The sequence below is a fragment of the Cheilinus undulatus genome, linkage group 4 (genome assembly GCF_018320785.1).
Source record: "Cheilinus undulatus linkage group 4, ASM1832078v1, whole genome shotgun sequence".
NCBI lineage: Eukaryota > Metazoa > Chordata > Actinopteri > Labriformes > Labridae > Cheilinus > Cheilinus undulatus.
The window spans coordinates 37,605,740-37,626,004 of NC_054868.1; the positions used below are offsets into that span (position 1 = coordinate 37,605,740).

Consider the following 20,265-nt stretch of genomic DNA (forward strand, 5'->3'; position numbering starts at 1 on the left):
GCAGTACAAGGCTCGTCACATCATTTGGAGCAGCAACACCTGGGGTTTGAAGTGAAGAGGTAACACATTAGTGCTGAGGTGTACATGGCCACGCCGTCGCTCTTTTCCCTGTTCATTAGCAGTAACAAGGCTCCTCTTTATACACGAGTAGCATGCAAACGTTTCCTGGCATACCTTGCCACTGAGTCTCCAGAGATCTTCTTCAAGGTCCTGAATGGTGTGATGCTACATTTCTGCCCTGAAGGAGGAGACTCACAGAGCCCAATATTATGATGCAGTGGCGGTTTTATACCTCATATCTGAACCATTTCAAACTTTTCACTCTTTATTTAGTTGCAAAACGCTAGCAAACATTAAGGGTGTTCTCACCAAAAATCAAAGGATTACTCCTGTCACTGTTTATATTTCTTCATTCTGTCACTGAAATGTTATTTCTATTTTTTATGGTGTTTCCAGATGACGGAGGCTCATCCAGAGAGTCCAGGAGACCAGGAGTGGCTGGACCACCTCAACCACATCCTCCAGCAGAAGGTCAGACTCTATGATAATGACCACACAAGTTACTCATTTCAACAGATACATAGAAAGGAAATCTTGTGCAAGCTAAAATCAGCCTCCCTTCTGGTGAAATATTTTCAGCATAAAATAACTCTCTGGTGAGGTGTTGATTTTTAAAACAGCTGTTGTCTGGTGAGTCAATAGATATCACAAATTTGGGACAAAGTTTTCTTCAACATTTCTGGTAAGAGAAATACTGCACATGGAAATGAGGAAAAAAAGCAACACATTTATAAAACAATTTGAAACTGCCCTTAGTTTTATTTATTTCAGTTATTATTTGTATAATGGCATTATGATTTTGGTTCTTTTGTTGAAGTAAATGTGCATTAAAAGAAAGTCTTATAACCCAAGTAAATTTAAAGTGAAACTAAAAAAAGCCCCAAGGAAGAAATTGTGATCTATCATTTTTCATCAAATGTAATTGGAATTAATCAATGAAAAGTTTCTGTTATATTTTGGACTTGAGATGTAGTGTTATTAAGAGTATTTAACTCTACGTAGCTAAAATTCCAAGTGGTTTTTGACCTTTTTGAGTGCATTTGAAAGTGGCCTTGGACTTTTTTTTTTTTTTTTTTTTTTTTTTAGTAGGGTCACATGTGCGTTAACCTTGCAAAGAGCATTGAGCATTGGCCAGAAAACATGTCTGTCATCAGGGAGAGCCATCTTGCAAAGCTCCAATCTGAATCAACTGTGCCTGGGCAAAGAACAGACGGACCATCAGCATCATTTGATGAGAATGAGGCTATAGCTATTGGCAAGGTTTAGTTGTACTGCAAGCTGATAAACATGGCAACTAACGTAGTGATTAGCTAGAGTGTAGCTGTTTTTATCAGAACAGGACAACATTTCTTATGCTTTTATTTGTTTTAAAAGAAGAGCAAAAAGCCATACTGAAGCCTTTTCTTTGTGTACGTTATTCCCACACTGGGGGTGGCCAGAACACAACATGAAAAATGACCATTTCACTCATTTTCATGCAGCCACAGGTCTAAGTTTCTACCTCCTGAGCCCAGCATTGCCGTATATGACAAGAAGATATGTGTTATTCTTAGTTTAATAACTTCTAAACCATAAGTCATAACCACTTTTTTATTTCCTCTGAAAGCCCTACATTTTGCTGTTCTAATGATGCTAATCCACGCCTTCGTAATACAGAACGAATTCTAGCAAGCCTGGAACTCGGGTGACTTCCTGGGGTCTTTAAAGGTTATATCCACATCAGTAACTCAGATATTTAATATCTTTTTATACATTTTAAAGTCAATTTTTCGATCCTTCCTGCAGCTCGCGGCTAGTGCCATCTGTTTCCCACAATAGATTGTGACAGGGCTTTGGCAACCAAGGTGGTAGGTCATCACATCATGCTTTGCCGAACAGCACCTGTGCAGACACTTTAGAAACTGCAGAAGAGAGCCTGAATGACTCGTAATGGAGAAAAAGAAAAACAGAGAGGCTGTGATGTGGCCTTTTAGTAAAAATGTGAATATTTATCACAGTTTTTGTCACAGAATAATTAATTTTTTAACTTTTTGGTTCCTAAGAGATGGGAGAGCAAGTTTGTGCCAAAAAAAACAACCTCCCATTAAAAGTCATTACTGTGTGTCTCACATAGAAAACTTTGAGTTTCGATTTCCGTTGAGTTTTTTATTTTTATTTATTTATTTATTTATTTGTCTTTATAGTCCCATAACCTTTTTTAGAGTTAAAGTGATATTATTGCAGACCATATATTCCTAAAGCCCAGGTTGTCCTGCCCAGGTCTCGAGCTTGACTGCGCAGCCCAGAGTTGCTATTTTACAAGCTTTTTAAAACATTAAGTCCAGGTGAGACAGAATGGTTAAAAAAACAGCCTAGGGCTCAGAAGGTTTAAAGTAGCGCAAAGAACCGCAATGAAAGCCTTTTTGGCAGAAAATATGTTTTCACTCTTCTATTAACAGCCTCAGCATGAGTTGCATTTGCTATGTGTTGGGTTGAGTTATACAGAAAGCTGGTATACAGTGGCTGCAGGTGGAGTGAATAGCTCATTTGTAGCTATAGCGGCAGTTCATCAACACTGGACAACATTTCATTTCATTAAAAGAAGTGCGAAGATTTGCGCTGAAAGCTTTTCATGGTGGAGAAGATGTTTTTTACTTTTCTAATGGCCGGATTTGGCATTTGGAGTTTGTTTCACCAGCTGGCTTCACTCATATTTAGCAACGATAGCAGCTTCTACGTCGTAACTCTGGACTCTGGACTTATGCATGCCTACCAAGCCATATTTGTTGCTCTGTTTGGCCCATAATGAATGAGACGGACAGAATGTTTATCCACTCACCCTCCAAAACTTTTTTTTTAAAGGTTCTGCCCTTCCCAAACACAGACTTTGGCAGTTGCCCAAATTAATGTGACACTTATTACATAAAATGGATATGTGAAAAAATCTATCTGGCGTACCAGAGTACTTGTGCCTGCATGTTTTGTCCATATACCTGCCACATATGTTACCCTTACATAGCAGATCAGCAGCCTTGTCATTTTTGATCTATAGAAGAACAACAGACACCATAAATATCAGCTAAATTCAGTCCATCAGGATGTATTTTAGTTCATGCCTCAATGTGTCCTCCATGCTCTGAAAAAAAATCATGCAAAAGATGAAACAAAGAAAAGCCACTACATCCTCACTGCATGTGTATGTGTTAGAGAGTCTTTGTGTGCACAGCCACTCATCTGTGAGTGCTCTGCTGGAGCTTTACTCAAGTGCTGTCAACGTCTGCTCGCTGTGATATGTGTATGATTGAGAGTGTTGAGTCTGTGGATGTGTGTCTTGTCTGTGTTCTTGTCAGCGGCTGCCGCAGGCACTCATGCGTCGCCTCCGCACCACGACACACACCAGACACTGTTCTCTTGTTCCCCAGATCTTCTCCTGACCTTTCCACCTTCCTCTCCCCCTCCCACACTAACACACTAACGCACATACGCACACACACAAGACTCTACTGAATCCATGTTTTTCCCTTCTAGCTGGACAGCTCTCAGTCCCTGTTCTCTGTCTCTCTCTGCCATCCTCCACTGTCCTGCATTCCTCTCTCTCTCTCACTCTCTCTCTTTCTCTCTCACACTCTCTCTCTCTGGCTCAGACCCCGAGGCAGCTTGTTAGTGGGGAACTAAATATTGATTTGGCGGGCCTGTCGATGCCGGGAGAATGAGCTAGTGTCCACCAGAGACCTCGGCACCGGCAGCCTGCTATCGACGTTTTCCGTGGGCAGAACAGGGGTGGTGGAAGGGGGGGTGGCGGGGGGGTACTGGTGCTGGTGTGGAGTGGAGTGGAGGAGGAGGAGTGGAGTGGAGTATGACAAGGCTGAGACTTGCCCCTAGGTCCCTGTGGGGACCGCTGGGACCACCACAGTCATCCCCCCTTACTGCACTAGACTTTTTCTATTCCCTTTCAAGTCCATCTTGAATGTTTTTTTGTTCATTTATTTATTTATTTCTCTTTTTTTCTCATCTTTAAATCTCAGTTTCTATCGTCTACTTTTTAAATTGTACTGTCTTATAAAAGGGACGCAAGAATCTCTTCTCTCTTATTTCTTCTAGTGATGTCCCTGGGTGTTTAATTTGCCATGTAATTAGGGGGGCAAGAAGTGATTTCTACATAGAGAAATGCTGCCAAAATACCATTTTTTGAGCTGTTTACGACAATGCCAGGCATTCACAGTGCAAAAATATAAGCATTCTTAATTCTTAAGCTGCTTTTGTGGCCCGAAAGTATTGAAATATTAAGGCAAGAGAAAAGGAAAAGGTTAAAAATCCCCCAATTACCTAACTCAATTTGATTGCAGGGTCCCTTTCTACTTTCCAGAGAAAGCTGGAGACCCAGCTCTTTAGAGAGCACAATGCACTTAGCTAGACTGTTCTCTGCTATTGTCCCCAGTGGTAGAATGAGTCCCCTAACTATTGTTGGGTTGCACTGTCCTGTTCTACTCCTGGGGGTTTTGCACCCAGCTCTTAGTGAGTGACCCAGCACGCAGTACTTTGGTCATCATTTGTTGGTTAAAGACCCTGTAAAGTGAAAATTAATCTGTATTTATGTTTGTTGTATGAAAGATCACTGTGTTATAAACCCCTAAATAAAATTTCAGTCGGATAAAACATCTCTAAGTTTATGAAATTAAGCTTAAAAACCATGACGATTGAGGCAGTAAAATCCACTCCAGGATGATGTGGGCGTGTCTGTTGAATGAGCTGAAGCCACGCGTACTCAGGAGAAATACAATCCTCTCAGATTAAAAAAAATTTTACAATCTTAATGTTGTCCTTATGATAAGAGTGCCGCTGCCTGACTGTGCCAGAGAAGAGACGTCAGTTTTGTGGCTCATATCTCTGTTATATCCATAGGCCACTGTAGTTGATAGATTTGGCAACTTTACCTCTCAATAAACAAAAAAAAATGCATTTAACTGACTGTTAACTTTCAATAAAGGCAGTGACATCAGCTAACAACAGACTGTACTGTACTGATGGACTGCTTTGTGAGTGTATATAGTAGCGTTAGAGGGGCGGGATCATTACCCACTGTTGGTTCATGACAACATGAGCCCACATGTTTGCCCGCCCAAATTAAACCAAGCCAGGAAAGAGGTGAAAAACTTTCATTTTTCATTTTTTTCAGTCTAAATCCAGAATTAAGTCACATGAAAAACTTTCATTTTTCATTTTTTCAGTCTAAATCCAGAATTAAGTCACATGTAGAGCTCAGTGTTTTTACATGTTCACAGCAACCATATTCTAACATATCTAGTGTGTTAAGACAAAAACTTTGGCTTTCACTTTACAGGGTCTTTAAGACATTTTAATTGATGTGAGTTCTTCTCACATTAATGATTCGTTGTTTCACTGCTGATGTTTATCATTTTTAAATTTTTATAAAAAAAAAAACTTCGATACACCATGTATGTTGCATCTAACACTGCATTGCAGTGTCCAGTTGGACTTGAAGCACTTTGTGGCACTTACTGATATTGTTTCTGTCTAGATCTTATATTGTACTCTCTCAGATGTATGTCACTTTGGACAAAATCGCTGCTGAATGACATCATAACATTGAAAAAAACAAAACAACTCATGAATAATCGGCAGCAGGCAGGCATTAAAAAAAAGCCTCCGTCTAAAGCCTGGACAAGCAATGTTACGCATCACTCATATATGGTCTGTTTCTACAAAGTGGCCCAGTTTAGTTATGGTCATAATTTAGCTCATGAGACACAAATCATGACGTGACAACCAAACAGCTTGCCATCTGGGTCAGTCTGACCGGCCTCCAGCTTCACTTGTTGTGACGAGAAATCAGTCTCGTTTTAGAGATCCAGGTTATTTGGGTCAGCTCAGTAGAGAGGCTTGTTTGGCTCCCAAACCGCTCTTCATTTGGTACCAGTTAGGCTTCTTAAATGTGGATTAAATAACAACAATGAATGAAGGAAAGGAAATTTGCACTCAAACAGGAGCTAGCTACTGTTGCTCACTTTGAAGATCCAATTCATAGAACAAGCTCATTCATGAACGGATCATATTTTCTTGATCGCAAGGTTCATCCGATTGATAGTCTATCACCGTTTCGGACATTCATGATCATTTGATGCAAACAACCTATTGAGCAAAAACAACAACTCCTCTGTGAAGAGATCCATGAAAAATGATGTGAGGGGTATATTTTAGGTGGATCTCTTAATTTGAGGTTTTTATGATGGCTATGTGCTCACACTATACATGCCCTTCAACGCTCTGAAACTAGCACTTTCTCAGCAAGGGAATTCACTTCAACTTCTCTCAAACTGTCCCCCGTTCTGCCTCTCATCTCTCTGTCATAGCTTATGAAAGGCTCACCAAGCAGAACATCTGTGAAGTGAAACAGCCTGGCCTGTCACCCTGCCAGTGACACTAATAACACACTCCTCTAATAGTGATATGATCTTACCCCTGAGCTGCACTGGCACACACTTGTTCGGATAAAAAGACAGAAATAGATACTGTGAAAGGAAAAATGAGAGCGAGATCCATGTCCTTAACTGGCTGACTGTCACTGCAAGAGGATGAGGATGTGTCCATCAGGGTGTATGTGTGTGCATGTGCACTCTCACGACAGCCTCATCTTGTCACTGTCAGGGCCTAATGGAGCTGCCAGTGGGACAGCACTTTATTATCTCAGTGGCCCTGTCAATAGTAAACCCATCACTCACCCTGTGTGTGTTTCTCTGTGTATGTGAAGGAGAAGATGACTGGTATGCATGCGTGTATCCGTATGTCTGTCTGCAGGCCATTGTTCGCCTTCCCTGTCATGTGCTGCCACATGTCAACATAACAAGAGAGAGAGAGAGAGAGAGACAACCACACAACTCTGGCAAACAGTTTGTTGCAGAGACAGAAATTGGTGCCTGCAAACACAGTGAGTTACTGCTGCCTTTATGTCTAAGAAGTGGCATACATTTCTCTCCCCCCTCACAACTGCCCCACATGTCCACTCAAAACCAAATGAAACATTGCATTCATTTCCTCGTCTCTTACCTCCACTGGTGAGTTAATGAAATCAAACCCTACGCCTCTCAGTGGAGAGCCACCGTGAGCGGCGCTGCATGGCCAGGATCGAGGGACGGTGCTATCTAATAATCATGAGCAGGCCAGGGGGTGTACTGTATGGCTCCACTGCAACCCACCATGAATAAGGCCAGCAGAGAAGATGGAGTGTCCATGTGGGCCATGGGGTCCAGGCACCGGCCCGGGGAAGCATTGATTTAATTGCCTTTGGTTTATTTGTGGAGTCCTAATTATTGACTGGAGGTAGAATTTAATGGGGCAAGTCTTTATGAAGACAGGGAAATGACTGGCTTCTGCTGCTGGCCAATAATGAACAGGAGGTGCATGTGCATGCAAGCGTGTGCACATGCATGCAAACGCACACGTTCCCTCCAGATCATTTTTCAGACTCATTTTGTACACACGCATGCCCATCTCAAGCCTCATGACAGCATAATAACATTTAAAAAGTCATTGACTCTGTTGATTTCTTTATGAGAGGACAGTGGTTTGGTTTACTGGTATGGGGTGGCGCAGAGGGCCTGCTAATATTTACCGCACAATCACACCTGAGGGAGACGTGCAAGCATCACTTCTTATCAACCTCCAAACTATAACAAGCAACATTACATTAGGACAGTAGTGGAGACAGGCTGGAGCAATGTGGACTGGACTTGTTATAAAACATCGAAGGCGTTAATGGATGGACTATGGGGCTGAGATAATTCCTGTGATTTCCAAACCTTATTGAACGGGGAGGGGCTTTTTGAGCACATGGCTTTGAGCTTAACAGCTTAATTTATCTAGAATTAAATAAAAGACTTCATTCATGTCACCTCTTGTCAACACTTCTCCTCATATTGGCACCTCCACAGGGCATTACATTATTAACCCTCTGTGTTCCACATATCAAAGGCTCTATGCCTCACAGTGCCAACATACTGAGAAAGTTTCTATTGTTGTCAATGCTATGAGGGCGATGTGGAGTGAATCGTGTTGTGTGGCTCATTATGCCTCCGTAATGACAAGGAACAGCTCGGAGTCCTGCGTTTCTCTCTGAAGGAAAGTGACTCTAATTAAGCCTCATTTAATGATTGAGCTAATTAAATCAGCCACTCTTTTTCTGCCTCAGTATGTGTGTGGAGGGGACTTGAGCCCAGCCTTTGTACTGTAAATATGTCGCTGAAACATGGACGCAAAACAGGAGGAGAAACTCCCAAGAGCATGCTGCTGTTAGAGTTGTTAATGCTGGAGAGCATAGTGACTATTTCAATGTTCATCTCACATAAATAGAAACAGCAGATACAGCTTGTTTTGCTCCATGTGACTTTTAACCAGGTCAATTTCACAGGATAATTTCAAATCAACAAGTTAATTTCTTAAGTCTTGATCCCTTTTTGCACTGTAATTAAGAGCACTTCTATCCTGACTGTTCTTCCTCTCAGATTGGACTGTCCTTTTCTAAGTCAACACAGAAAGAAGATTAATAATGTAAGAAGACATTTCCTCAAAGAGATGACTGCATGTGTTAAATTTCCTCCTTGTGACAGTTTGCTGCAGGCACAGCCACTTTTGTTGATTGTAACTGCTTCTCAGTACATTACCCCGGCCAATGAGCTGTACAGTTAATCACGGGTGTGTTCCTGATTGCAGAACTCTACCTAAAGGTTGCATCTCTTTTGTATGGATATCACCTTTCTAAATTTAAACCCCAATAGTGCCTGTATCACCTCATTTTCACACCTAATGAGTAGGAACCTGAAACAAAGACCCGGTGCTTTCCTGTGTTTAATCTAGGGTGTATTTAGGTCAGATCCTTAACAAATGCATGTTGTGCACTGAAATGATGTTTCCAAACAACGTATCAAGAAAAGGAGAGATTTTTAATTACAGTATTTGTGGCCCCAAGTGTCCAATTCCCTTTCATATCAGTCTCTTGTGGCCTAAAGGGGAGAAAAGAGAGGGATCTGCTCCGCTGCAGGGGAAGGTAATTATGAAGGAGAGTGAGAGAATAGGCTTGTCGGTGCTTTAGTGATTCTCTTACCTGAGCCCCTCTTTGCAAATGTGACATATTCATTATCGGAGATAATCAAATGCAAGACTTTTTAGTGCTGTGCCTTTGTGCCTGGGCTTTTTTTTAATCTATTTATCATGCTGTTGTTGTTGTTATTCCCCCGTTTGATAAATTTGATTTTCAAACAAAAGTGAGAAGATCAGAGATCAAAGAGCTGTTCTTCCCCCTCTGTGATAAAACTACTGTAACTACTTCTCCCTCACCTTGAAAAGTGGCCTACATTGGAGACGACTCACCAACCTGGGACAGAGATTAAAAGCAAGAAGCCTTCAGTACTGCAGAAACAGTCCTGTCATAGCAATCAGACCATAAAAAATACAGCACTTGTTATTCCTGAATTAACCAACAGTCTGCATACTTAATACAGCTTATTGACTGCACTTTCTGTACTTTATTACAGTACAGATATATATACTCACTGGCCATTTTATTAAGCACAACAGTTCAATTGCTTGTCAACACAAATAGCTAATCAGCCAATCACATGGTAGCAACTCAATGCAATTAGGAATGTAAACATGGTCAAGACCATGTGCTTAAGTTCAAACTGAGAATCAGAATAGGGAAGAAAGGAGATTTAAGTGACTTTAAATGTGGCATGATTGTTGGTGCCAGACAGGCTGGTCTGAGTATTCTGAAACTACTGATGTGAGGTCAGAGGAGAATGAGCAGTCTGATTCAAAATAATGGAAAAGCGACAATAACTCTAATAACTACTCATTACAACCGAGGTATGCAGAATACCATATCTGAACGTTTTGAACCTTAAGGCTGATAGGCTACAGCAGCAGAAGACCTCACCAGGTGTCACTCCTGTCAGCTAAGAACAGGAAACTGAGGCTACAATTCACACAGGTTTACCAGAATTGGACAATAGAGGATTGGAAAAAAATGTTGCCTGGTCTGATGAGTCTCGATTTCAGCTGTGACATTCAGATGGTAGGGTCAGAATTAGGCGTAAACATCATGAAAGCATGGATCCATCCTGCCTTATATCAACAGTTGAGGGTGGTGGTGGTGGTGTTTTGGGGGATATTGTCTTGGCACACTTTGGGCCCCTAGTATTAGCTGAGCATCTTTAAAAACTCCACAGCCGACCTGAGTATTGTTGCTGACCACATCAATCCCTTTATGAACACAGTGTACTCATGTCCTGATGGCTTCTTCCAGCATGTTTCTTGAACATGACAATGAGTTCACTGTACTCCAGTGGCCTCCACAGTCACCAAATCTCAATCCAAAAGAGCACCTTTGGGATGTGCTGGAACCACAGATTTTGCATCATGGATGTACAGCCAGCAAATCTGCAGCAACTGCTTGATGCTATCATGTTAATATCGACCAAAATTTCTGAGGAATGGTTCAGTAGGCAGTTCAGTAGGCAAAGGGGGGTCCAGCCCAGTACTAGCAAGGTGTACCTAATAAAGTGGCTCATGAGTGTACATTGATATACATTTTCATGTTGGGAGAAACTCCTGTGAGACTTAAGAAGAAAACAAACGTTGCCCCCTAAGTAGATTTTTTTTTAAATCAAGCAGCTTGATTAATGTCTTCATGTAAAACATGGCTATTATAATAGTACTGATTGGTTGTAAAATAGTGAATAAATTGGGAGAAAACACTTAACTGTCTCTTGCTGACCACTTGCAGAAATTTGAATGATGCACCCCCTCTCTGATCCTCCCTCTCTCTCTTCACCCTCACTCATTTAGATATCCGGCAGCCTGACAAAATCTTTACAGCTCCTCACAAATTGGGCCCTTGGAAATAATTGTGCTAACCCGTTCCGAGGGAGCAGACAAAAGAGCTTGAATGATCGATCCTTTAAGGAAAAAAAAAGTTCTGTATGTAATGCCACTACCAGACAATGGTCACTGGAGTGCTACAACTTTGAGCTGCTCTTCGCCTTGAGGTGTGCCCCGGGCTGTGGAATAGCAATGTCATTTAATTGGCTCATAAAAACACCTTTTGCTCGCAGCTCTGGCCCCTCACTTTCACACACGCACACACCCACTTGTCAGTGTCAGTGGCTTTACATGTCAGTTCACTTCTGAAAGATGTTCATGAAATCATACCTAGACAAAAGGTCTGCTCTGCAGGGCCTGTTGAATAGTAATGGATATGAGTTAGCATGGCTTAATGCTACTCTAGCTTTTTTTTTTTTTTTTTTAGTGTTGCCATAGGGGACAGGGGCCTCTTGCAAAAACAGTGGCTGCGTTGCTTAGCACTGGTGCTGGCTATCCGTGCCATAGGGGACAGGGGGCCCGGCTAAATCAACTGTAGCATAACATTAGTGCCAGTTGCTAACACTGCCTTAAGCAGCCCAGGGGAGCAAGCTGAGGAGCTGCATCACAGCTCTCCTCCAAACATCCTGCAGGGGGTTGGTCCCCAGAATATGTGGCCGATAGATGAAAGGGAATGATAGCGGTGTTTGTCCTGTTTGTGGGTCTGTGTTTATGTATAAATGCTTGTGCCAGTATCTGCTGGTGTGAGTCACACACTACAGGGAGATGGATCAGAATAAAAAGAACTTCACCAACACATAAGAATCATTTAACAGCAGAAACCAAATACGTGTCACAAGTTCAGTGAAGATTTAAGCAGATTTCCAGCAAGGAACTTGTGTTACTCATCTTTATCTCACTCAGTAAAATGTTGTTGTCATGTTGATTAATCCACCTAAATCCTAGTCTCCATGATACATTTTGTGAATTCTGGGTGCGGCATCTAGTGCCTATAATATTCACATCATATAACTAGCATCAAGCAGGAAAAGCACACATGTTCCTGCTCTTCCTGTGCATACAAAGAAAGCCTGAGGCAGGGAGAGAAGCAGCAAAAAACCCAGAGCAGACATCAATGACAATAGAGTGACATTAAGTCAGTTGTAGAATTAAGGATGAGCTGGGGTGGAGGTGAGTTGCAAAAAGCAGCTTGAAGAGGGAGCAGCAAAGAGTAGCAGGCTAGAGCAGCCTAACAAGGGCAGCATGAGTGTAATTAGCCAATTGTGTGCTTATGGGTGAATCAGCTGGTCGTCAGCTGATGAGAGCTTGCGTGAGATTAGCTGAGCTCAACTATGGCACAGCTTGACTCCATGACCTGCCTGAACTAGTGCTATAAACTCAATGTTGAAACTTGGACATTTCAGAAACTATAACTGATAACTTACTGCTTATAATACTAATATTTAGCTGCATGTTTGATTTTAAAAAAAGAAGCTGTACTTACTAAACTGATGATGTATTCCTTTCAAAGCATCTGCTGTTGGTGGTTGGTCTCTGTGGTTACAAATGTATTTTTTCTATGTCCACTTTATCATCAAAAGTTCTCCCCTAATCATATCTTCTACAGCGCGGCCCGTTCTACCTACACTATGGTGGATGATGCACTTTAAATATCCAAGTTTCAATGTGCTTGATAACAGTGGCAGAATGTAACTGGCAGTTCAAATTATTATTAAGTTACAATTTTGAAAAGAAGATATTAGTTCAGATGTTAGGGTTGTCACAATTCCAGAAATGATGTACACTACGTTATTTAAAAAGATATATAAAATCAAACAGTAATGATGCTTGGTACCTTTCAGTGCCAATGTAACAAACATAGAAGTCCTAAGCACTTAATGCTGGGTACTTTTCTTGTTTAACTGCCAAATAATGAAAGCAAACTCTTGTCTAAGTGTTAATTTTGGCAGCTGTTTTGAATTTAGTCTTAGTCGTTACGTTAAAATACCTTTAAACTTTTAGTCATGTTTTAGTATTTTTAACCCTCATAGTTTGAGTCATGATTCAGTAGACAAAAATTCAAAAGCCATTTTTAGTCAATAATTCACCCCCACATTTTAGTCATTATTTCTAAAAACACTCATTCCATTTGAAGTTATAGAAGTCACCAAATTTTTAAAGTAGATTTAAATGTAAAACATTCATATTGATACACGATCAACACTTCAAGTAATTTGAAATATGCAGATGAACATAGCCATGCCTTGAATAAGGGACTTATGTGAAATAGAATACTGTCACAGCAGGGGGAGGGATCAGTCATTTCCATGATTCCACACTTTTAACTGATAGGTCTTGATATACAGTTTTTGTGTTAACTAAGGCTGGTTAGGGTAAAGATGACAAGAGAGACTGTCCTGCAGCTGCAAACAATATTGAAATTCTGAATGTTACTACCTGCAGTATGCAGAGATGAAGTTTTGAACCATGTACCACATTTTGGTTTAATATGATGCAAACACTAGCTCTGGCATACAGTGAGGAGATATAAATCATCCTACCTAACAGCTCATGCTCTCTCTGTCACACTGCTTCACACACAGAAATACAGTACAAACACAGATGCTCCTCCCACTCTCTCACTTTGTAGATTATATGCATAGTGGAGAAATATCAGTGATGTTGAATGTTGGACAGTTCTGCACTAGCATTTATGCCTTGTTCAGTCTCCCTAACTACAACTATACTTACTTTTCTTCAGTCTTATTATCAAATATCTATTTCTAGCTTCGTACAGTCCCCTCTCTCAGGGAAAACGTTGTCTGCAAACATCTTTAATCATATTTTAGTCGACTAAATTAACACTGTCTTACATGGAATTTTTGAAGAATTGTAGTATGGAAAATTGTGATGAGTTTTTATTAGTTTTTATTAATGCTCTTTAATTTTCTGTCATAGAAGAGACACAAAATGCCCCATAAAAATCCCAAAGGGGTACTGATTTTTTTTTCTTCAGAGTTTTACCATCTGATTTTTAAATATCACTCATGCAGGCTTTATCTGGAACATGTTTACCTGTTTGTGTTGTTTACCCATAATCCCATATCGGTACTTTTAATGATCCAGTCTCCCTCTTTGCTGTCCCATGGAGCCTTGTGTTGTGGCTGTGTCTCTATTTTAGTGGGTTTGTTTGCATAGTTAGTGGCTCTAAGTGCAATTAGCTGATTGGGAAATTGTGCGTATGTGTGCGTGCTTGTGTGAATGTTTGTGTGAGAGACAGAGAGAGGATGAAGCCTCCCGGGGGTGCAGAAGCAGAGGGAGATGTCTCAGCAGTTACTTCAGTGTAGTGGTTCTCTGAGGAGTAACGGCGTGTGTTTAATGCATCCAGAGCTGGAACCGACTTCACACTGCTCGAATACTCAAGAGCGCACACTTGCACACTAAAGCACACACAGTTCCCGGCACATGGGGCCTTGTGTTCCCTGCTCCTGTTACCTCTAATGAAGAGAAGAGAGCGACTGAGGCTCTCACACTCCAGACATATTGGAAATTGATGAGATGATAGTTTCAAATCACATCTCAGTCCTTTACCGTGTCCTTAAAGCATGTCAGCTGCAGTGTGCCGTGAGTGTGTGAATCACATCAAAGTAAAATGATACCTCCTATTCCATCAAGCAGATGTTACTCAGTAAACTTTGTTTCAACATTTTAGACTTGTGTTGACCATATTTTCTCAGCGCTTGGTTCAAGAGCGTATATTCTAACATTCTCTTTTAAGAGATGAAAAGTGAATGATTTTATGGTATTGAAGTCACTGTTTTCAGCTCAGCCAGTCCACTTCTAATCTCATGCCATGTGACTCTGGGTTATTGCTTAGGGAATTAATTTGTCTTCTCTGCCTGCAAAAGATGCTTTTAAAAGGCTGTGTAAAACTCGAAGTGAATATTTATGGGCGATACAGTTTGAATGCCTGCCTTTGATCAGGCACCCTAATGACCGCACAATCCTTGTGTCGATTCAGAGGAAAAACAGAATTAGCCAGAACTCTGAGGAGAAACCTGTTCACCTTTTTATTTCACTTTTGCATCGTTTTCCAACAACAGAGCTTCTTCTTTTAACTTTTAACCTTTGTAATCCAATAGGATTAAATAGACATCAGTTCACATAGCCTTACTTTCCCTCCATAATTACAGTCCAGTAAAAATACAACAGTGCTATAAATGTCCCCGGTGATGCCAAGTGATGTTTTAATATTGCCTCAAGGCATGTCTGCTGAAGACTGATTAACTTAAGTCTCTGGGGGAAAGCAGAGTATGTTTTCAGGCCCATCATAAAAAACAGTAGTGACACTTTCCTATATTCAAAGAAAATTACACATTTTTTTAAAAAACTGTTTGAAGCAATTATCAAATGCCATTTGTGCATTCAGGGGGTTTCCTTATACCAATAATTTCTTCAGTCCATGTTGGCCAATAATACATTTTAATGGACGCCTTAAACCATTAACATGTAAACATACACTGTAAATGAAAAGTGGTCTGTTGAACTAAAAAAAGGGGACTTGCCTGTATTGAAATTTTAAATTGACTGAATTTGAGAAGATATGTTGCGATAAATTTGCATTCATTAGTTAGTTCAGGCAAGCCGCAGAGTCAAGCATGAGATCAGCTGACAGGCATCTGATTTGTTCTAAGTATGCTATTGGCTAATTGCACTCAGGGTGCCTTATTTCAACTGCTGTTGCCTGGTTAAGCTCTGCTGCTCTCTCTGAAAGCCACTCTTGCAACCCTCCTCCACCCCAGCCCCTCCTTCATTCTGCTCCTGACTTAATCAATGTCCTCCTGTCGTCACTGACTCAGGATTTCCTTATCGGCATAGGAGCATATGCTGTTCCTGCTTAATGTTTCCCACGTTGTCTTGTGGAAGGGCAGGATGATCCAAGAACAGCCACACTGCCAAATATAAATAACAGCACAAGTGCTAATTAATAACTGATAATGAAGAAGTATTTATCGCCACAAATCATGAGTGTTTATTGACAAAGTGGTCCTGACTAAACAAAAAAACCCTTCCTAGTTAATTTTGCTAATACTTGTTAGTTTTCTTACTTTTATCTACAATTTCTCTCATTAAATGTCTGTTACGTACATTATGTCTTAAACTATGAACATGGCAATATTATCACAAAGATATCGGTATTGGCAGATGTTAGCCTAAAAAGTTCATTATGAAATTGGAAGGTAGGCATGCATGCTGCTGGGGCACAATGGTGAATCAGAAGCTAAACCACATCACCCCCTTTTTCTGCCACTGTGTGTCATGCAGTAGAGGCCTTAGCACCTTCAACTAGTTGTATGTCAGGGCTGTGTTTCTTTGTCATTTATGGAAAAACTGGGATACCAACTAACTAGATTTATGGCAGCAGCTATAACCCCTACACTTATAAAGCCTCTCTATTTAACGTAATTCTAATTATATATTTTAACATGGTTCAACTTTATAGCACTTTTTAAAGTGAGATTTTACAAAGTAATGCAACTCTGCTGTCATGTCATCCTTGTAATTTGATACTGATTCTGCAGCAGCATGATATCGGAATCCCAATCTTTGATTCCACATTGCATTACAGCATTGCGGAAGCTTGAAAGAGCACAGAATGTAAACATGCAGCAGAAGTGCCACATACATACACAACCCGATATGCACAAACACAGCACCGTTGGCCCTTGCTGGCTCTGTTGATTCCGTCTTGCACGTGTAATGCCTCGTTCACTATGCCGGCACAGAGGTAGGGGAACAAAGATTTATATTGAAGACAAGATGTCTCAGGAGTTTGAATATTACACTGCTTAGGTAATCTGAATAAGAATATCCTTTCTATTCCTTTTTTTAAGTACAATTTAAACATTTTTGCAAGTAAGCTGAAATGCCACAAACAAAAATGTAAAGTTATCACGACATTTTAATTAACTTCCTCACTTTGAATTTTAATTTTGATTCATTTTTCTACTGTTTAGACATAAAAGTGTTGCTTTCTTGTAGGAGTCCATCCATATACTATTCGTACATGGCTGAAGACCATGACTGAAAATAGAAACTTGTGGGCAAAGTGTGTCAAATGCTGTTGAAAGTACTGCTGTGTAGCCTATTTTCTGTATTTCTTTGTCAAAAACAATCGACGTAGATGGTCCCTCAAAAGTTTCACAAGTCCTCAGGCTCCTTCTGAGGTTCTTTTGTTCCACAAACCAGCAAACAGGCTCTCTGAAAAGCTGCCAGGTGTCAAAAATCTGACTCTTTTTTTAACAGTTGTGCATTTGTGTGTTTTCCTCATTTGCTCCTTTTTTTTTTCTCTTTTACCCCTTCTACCACCGCCCCCACACCCTTTTTCTATCTTTCCCCTCCCCTGCAGATCCCCTCTGCCGGCCAGCTAATGGAGGCTGTGCGCGTGAAGATGAAGGAGAGGAAAGTGCTGACAGAAGAGCTGGCCACGCTCACAACACCAGTCAGCGAAAAAGCCTGACTCCCTGGGCTGAGGCTGGGAAAACTGTCATCCTCTTCTTTTTTCTCCCTCCCCTTCTCCTCTGGGAGCTGGGCTGAGCCAAGCTGAGCCGGGGCAGCAGAACCAATATTTGTGAGAAAAGCACTGTCGACTCACTCTGGGCCACTGGCTCGACACAGCAGCCCTGCTTTTGTAAATGAGCCCTCGACATCTGTGTTAGTGCTCAGTGCACTATGTCTATCAGACAGGGCCCTTTAGCGCCAAGCTCATTTACAGTGCAGCTACTCTCCCCCACTCTCCAAGCAGACCTGGGGTGATAAGACAAATGCTTACACTAATGTTCAAGTTACACTTTTTAACTCTCTTTTACCTCTTCCCCTAATTTATTTGGCACCTAAAGGACCTTGAGGTGCAGGGACCTAGCAATGCAAAGTTGACACTGAGAAAGTAAAGGGTGCAGCATAGAGATGAAGACTCACTATAAGAGGATGAATCTACAGTACGGTGCATTAGTCTCAGGCTACCACTAGCTTTAAAGTTTGACAGAGCTTTAATAACTGTTCATGCATCCCACTCAGTCTCTTTATTGCAAAATACAGGAAATATGTGCCCAAAAGTAAATAAGTACACAATTTTTAACCAAGAAGCTTCCATAGACATCAGTATTTAGTGTGGCCTCTCTTTGCACTTGGCACATCTTCCATCCAAAAATTATCTACACCACTAATTCCATTCGTGGTCATGGAGGGGTGGAGCTGATCCCAGCTGTCATTGGACAAGAGGCAGGGTACCCCTGCACTGGTCGGCAGTCAGTCATAGGACAAACCAGAGGCAAAGCAGACACACTCACATCTACGTCAATTTAGACGTTAACCTAATGAGCATGTCTTTGAACTGTGGTAGGAACTACATTGTACATGCAGACTCCCCTAAACACATCCTGGCCCTTATACCAGGCTTCTTTTAGAACTTTTCAGACTTCTTCTTTAGATTTAGACTGTCTTTCCCTTTCCAAACTCAAGATGGATGGTGTAAAGGGATTTCTCTGAAGACAAGTGACATCAAAATTCTAAAGTTTTGTGCTGGTCGTGGCTGTGCCAGCTATTCAAATTGGGGATTAAAACAATCTTGAGCTAGATTTGAGTCTTGAAAGTAGTGACACATTCAGGGAAAAGTATAAAAACTTCACAGAGAAACAGTGGTAGACATGGATTAAATACCCCTATCTCAAGCCTGGACAAGTGGTGTCAGGAAACACTTACATGTGGCCCGTTTTCACCAAGGGGTCCAGTTTGATGCAGTACTGTTGTCACAGTTTGGTATAGTAAACCCCGATCTTGCTTGTGCTTCCAAAGCCAATGTCTGTCCAGCCTCACTCGTTGTGCTGAGAAGTATATCTCCTTTTAGTGATCTGGATCATTTGGCTCAACTCAGTTAATGAGCTGGTCGTTTTGTCCCCAAACAGCCTTTCATTTGGTACCTGTTTGGCTTTTTAAATGTGTATTAAGTTATGACAGAAGTTGGGGAAAGGAAACTGTCTCTCAAACCGTAAACAGCTCCTGTGGTTCATTTGGTTAATAGTATATCACCATTTCCATGAAATGCATGCTTATGGCAAAACAAAGGAGAAAAGCTGCTGAAAGTGTGTGAGGTGTCAATCTCGCGGCCCATTCTGCCCTCACTCAAGAATAAGACCCTGAAATACTTGAACTCCTTCCCTTGGGCCAGAGACACCCTCCCCTAGAGGGAGCAATTCACCGTTTTCCAGAAGAGAACCATGGCCTCGAACTTGGAGTTGTGGACTCTCATCCCAACTGCTTCTCACTCAGCTACAAACCGCCCCAGTGCATGCTGAAGGTCCCTTGGCTAAAGAAGCCTACAGAACCACATCATCTGAAAAAGCAGACCTGGCTGGCCTGGGAACGCCTGGGAATCCCCAGGGAGAGCTGGAAAGTGTTGCTGGGGAAGAGATGTCTGGGTGGACTTACTTGGCCTGCTGCCACAGCAGCCCAGCCCTGGATAAACGGAAGAAAATGGATGGAGCAAGCCTCTTAGCACACTATAAGACTCCTCAAGTCTCTTGTCCCCTTCATTGTGTTAGTAGGAGGAGGTCTGCAGGACTAAATCATTTGTGATATCGATGACCTCCGTGCTAAGCAAATTGGTTAACCTTTGGAAAAAATTACATTTTGTAAATTCTACCGAATGTACAGTACTGTGCAGAAGTTTTAGACATGTTTGGGCCGAAATATGAGGCTGAAGTAAGGTGTGTAATGGCGAGTATGCCCAACTGAGGGCCCCATTGAGCGGGAAGGAGGATTGACATAACCCAGGTCATGCTCTGGATGTCTTTCTACATTACCAAGGGCATGGGAAAATAATCTGATGAAAACAAAACAAAAACCACAGCTTTAGGGCGGGGTTATGGGTAGATGTGGCACTTAAACATAGGCTAGGGTACTGTTAGGGCGGGTAGGAGGGTTGCCACAACCCCCTGGTTGTCGTGTGTATGTTCTAAGCACCTGAAAAACTGTTGGTGGTTGCTAGGCATATTACCAGGGGTGCAAAGGCCCGGAAAAAAGAAATGCTTTTAAGCTCAACCTTGGCTGCTGAGCGACACACGTACATGTCAAATGTGTCGACACTGACTCTGGCCACCCTCCCTCCTCTCTTCAGCCCAGGGTTGTGGAACATCACGACCTGTGAAGAGCCGTTAGCACTCTACATGCCCAAAACTTCTGCACAGTACTGTATGTAGAATTTTTCTTATGATAATTGCGGCATGCATTTCCCTAAAGAGCCTTCCTATATTCCCATTGATTTCTTGCCGGTGTTCTACATTTCTTTTCCCCCAT

At 41.5% G+C, this 20,265-nt stretch overlaps 1 protein-coding gene across 1 annotated transcript in view; it reads left to right on the forward strand.

Annotated features, from left to right (window-relative positions):
• cntln (centlein, centrosomal protein) overlaps positions 1-19,796 on the forward strand; it is a 133,414-nt gene extending 113,618 nt beyond the window's left edge. The window contains exons 27-28 of the mRNA XM_041784419.1: positions 457-531; positions 17,321-19,796. Coding sequence (XP_041640353.1) covers positions 457-531; positions 17,321-17,431 — 186 coding nt within the window. The 3' untranslated portion in view covers positions 17,432-19,796. The remainder of the gene's footprint in view (positions 1-456; positions 532-17,320) is intronic.
• The last annotated feature ends 469 nt before the right edge of the window (positions 19,797-20,265 follow it).